At 40.4% G+C, this 3,041-nt stretch overlaps 1 protein-coding gene across 1 annotated transcript; it reads right to left on the bottom strand.

Annotated features, from left to right (window-relative positions):
- Positions 1-468: 468 nt before the first annotated feature.
- LOC147624847 (uncharacterized) lies at positions 469-2,358 on the bottom strand. The gene is made up of 4 exons (XM_086818873.1): positions 1,446-2,358; positions 1,251-1,343; positions 913-980; positions 469-758 (listed from the first exon to the last, which is right to left on the bottom strand). The coding sequence occupies exons 1-4, from the start codon at positions 2,094-2,096 to the stop codon at positions 644-646; spliced, it is 927 nt and encodes a 308-aa protein (XP_086674999.1). The 5' UTR covers positions 2,097-2,358; the 3' UTR covers positions 469-643.
- Between the last annotated feature and the right edge of the window lie 683 nt (positions 2,359-3,041).

Consider the following 3,041-nt stretch of genomic DNA (forward strand, 5'->3'; position numbering starts at 1 on the left):
CGCTAGTGAGATGGGGATAAGGACCCCTACATGCCTTGCAATTAACACGCTCGGTTGGATCACAATTTCCTAACATCCATTAGGTTTTGTTGTTTTAATATTTTCTTTTTTTTTGGGAATCCGAACTCAAGCTGTACAAAAGGATAAATTTATCTCCTAACTTCTTAAACTTGGATGACAAAATTATACTAGCTCTCACGCTTATTTACCATGAATAAATTGACCCTTTTCTCTTTGAACACTTTCATTGAAAAAGGCGAGAGAAATTTCTCGTCTTTTATCCTTAAGAAAAGGAGATAAAATTTGGATTTGATCTCAATACTAATAGAAGAATCACTTAAATATTTTATTTTATTTTAAAGTTGTTGAATTGAAAATGTTCAAGGATTGTTTAGAAGATACACCATGTGGAAGTGAGAGCTGCTTGTTTTGAATTTTACACTTTAAAAGAAAAAACATAAATGTGGGTAGGAAGGAAGCTTGGTGTGCAGAGCTTGATTATTAACCAAAGTTGAGGGTAGGCACTTCAATATAAAACTTTCAATGGGATCTCATCAGCTCCTTGAGTCTCCACCTTTATACCTTACTCTTGATTGTGTGTCTATGGTAATGGCCTACTACGGCGCGGACAAAAGCCTTTTATTTAGGGCGTCGTGAGGAAGGGTAGCATCAATTGATTGAATTCCTTGGGCTTCACTATAGGCGGCACGTGCCCCACTCCTTCCATTGTTACCAACTCAGCCTTGGCTTCTAGGAAGCTGCCACCCCATATTTTGCCATGCCAACAAAGCACAGATCAAGTACAAGGTGGGAATCATAGAGACTGAAACAGTTTATTTTATATATATAAAAAAATAGAACGAATATATTCATTTCGTCTTTTAATTTATATATAAAAAAATGTATGCTTACTCTTTGAGCTGGTGCGCCAGCTTAATATTGAAAATTTGATCCTCTTCACCCCATATGATGAGAGCACTCTGGGCGCCAAAACGATGATTAGAAACCAATTAATCAACGAGACTTTGTGTTGATCAAATTGCACGTGCCAATCGAGGACTATACGTGTTGATAATTAGGAACTTAATTTAATTAATCAAACTTGGATATCAGACCATGCAGTAGCCTGTACGTAACTTAATTGTCGAAGAGATTATCAAGGAGAACTGATCTTAATTATGAAAAAGATTTGAGCTTCTTTGCGTGCATTTGGCAGCCAATCAAAGATTAATTAACGAGCAAATTCAAACCTGCTCGATCGTGGGCAATGGTGGGGCGTTCTCTTTCCCAAGAACTAGGCCTTCTATAAGCTCGAGTCTGCCTTGGCGATCACCACGCATGGACTAAATTAAGTAGATTTTAGTCTAAGTAAGCGTCCCTGGTGAGTTAATATATAGTTGGATTAGTGAAAAGCAGCTCGGATTCAATCAATATAAATGGCTTACCTCGAACATGTCTGTGTACACAAAAGTGGGCAGCCATGCAGGCAAATAATTGTTGAAAGCGAATTCGAGGCATTTCCTAAAGCCGCCAACGTTTTGAGGCACCAGGACGTCATGTATGCTGGTGGATCCGAATTTCTGGAGCAACTGGTCATTGCTGTGTGGGTTCATCATAATGCCCGAGCTCACAATTACCACCTTTCTCACGAAGCTAGGGTAAAGGTGAGCCAGGCGGTAGGCCACAAAGCCTCCATAGCTATGGCCGGCCACCATCGCTTCTTGCAAACCCACCTTCCTCATGGCCTCGTACACGCACTCTGCTTGGAAACACTCCGACCTTTGCTTGTTGTTAGTGGTGGATTTTCCAAAGAAGAGCAAATCGGGTAAATAGAGTGAGAAATGCTTTGATAAGAGAGCCACTTGATTCTCCCAAGCCATCGTTCCGTCTGCCCCAAAGCCATGGAGAAGCAACAAGGCTGGCTTAGCTGGAGCTGCCTCAACACTAGCTTCCTGATTGCCATGAGTAATTGGGGTCCAACAATGGATTGTGGAGCCATTACCCAGCTCTATCAGACGAGATTGCAAGCCGTTTGATCTCAGAAACCATTGGCTGTGTTTGAGTTTAAGGCCTACGAGACTGATCAACACCCCCATAATTTGTCGATAATTATACTAAAGATCCGAGGCAATTATTATAATTGTAACAACTATAAGAGAGCCAAGGGAGGAGGCAAGGTACGTATAGAAGCTTTGATCGATGGAGCTACGATAAATGAATCAGAGGTAGAAATGTGAAGCTTGCATGGAGGTATGGGGGAGGAGCTCGCTGAATTGAATCGAAGGGAGGAGGGAATGTACTACGTATGTGATCTAGTTGTGATTTAAATGGATGAGAGGTACAAATGTGAAGCTTCTGACGGAGAAATGGGGAAGGAGCTCGCTAATTAATCAAATCGAAATATATTGTCGTGTTTGGTGGGAGTGGGTATGATGGATCCATCGTAATAGATCAAAAACTCCATTCTCGGTAGGCTGGGGCACAAACACTCGTCAAACCTGTATTCGGAATAAACGTCCCCATTGTTCCCCACACGGACTCATGCTCTTGTCATGTTAGTATACGTCTTACCACCGCTAATGAACACTCTTCTTAACCACCCTTCTAGCCTATTAAGACTCTTTCTAGTGGATTTGGACCTCGAGCAAGTGTCCAATGCCTTTCACAACAAGAAAAGCTTTCACTTCACATGAAAATGAAACTCGTCTTAGTAATAAGTTCATCATCCTATACAAAACTATCACACTCTAGTCTAACCTCAAGCAAGTGTCCAATGCCTTTCACATAAAGGAAAACTCTCAATTCATGTGAAAATGAAAAGTTTCCCAATACTAATATCGTGTACCAAAGAATTTGACTTCAATGTAGGAGATAATAACAAAACACTACCCATTACGTTCATCATGATTCATGTGTCATCAACCACATGTAGTACATACCAACCCTAGTCTAATTTACAATAACTATGTTCAACAAGTTTGAACAGTAATAAATGCATTCTTATAAAGGAAAAGACAATAACCAAGCACATGCTATAAGAT

The sequence above is a fragment of the Cibotium barometz genome, chromosome 24 (assembly GCF_041138505.1).
Source record: "Cibotium barometz isolate CiBa-2024 chromosome 24, ASM4113850v1, whole genome shotgun sequence".
In the NCBI taxonomy this organism is placed as follows: domain Eukaryota; kingdom Viridiplantae; phylum Streptophyta; class Polypodiopsida; order Cyatheales; family Cibotiaceae; genus Cibotium; species Cibotium barometz.

What these genes read in the sequence shown, in the direction of transcription:
- LOC147624847 (XM_086818873.1), bottom strand. Translation starts at nt 2,096, where the DNA reads ATGGGGGTGTTGATCAGTCTCGTAGGCCTTAAACTCAAACACAGCCAA. An exon ending in TGTACACAGACATGTTCGAG is followed by an intron (nt 1,344 to 1,445) that starts GTAAGCCATTTA and finishes TACTTAATTTAG; the next exon opens with TCCATGCGTGGTGATCGCCA. An exon ending in CTGGCGCACCAGCTCAAAGA is followed by an intron (nt 759 to 912) that starts GTAAGCATACAT and finishes ATGGGGTGGCAG; the next exon opens with CTTCCTAGAAGCCAAGGCTG.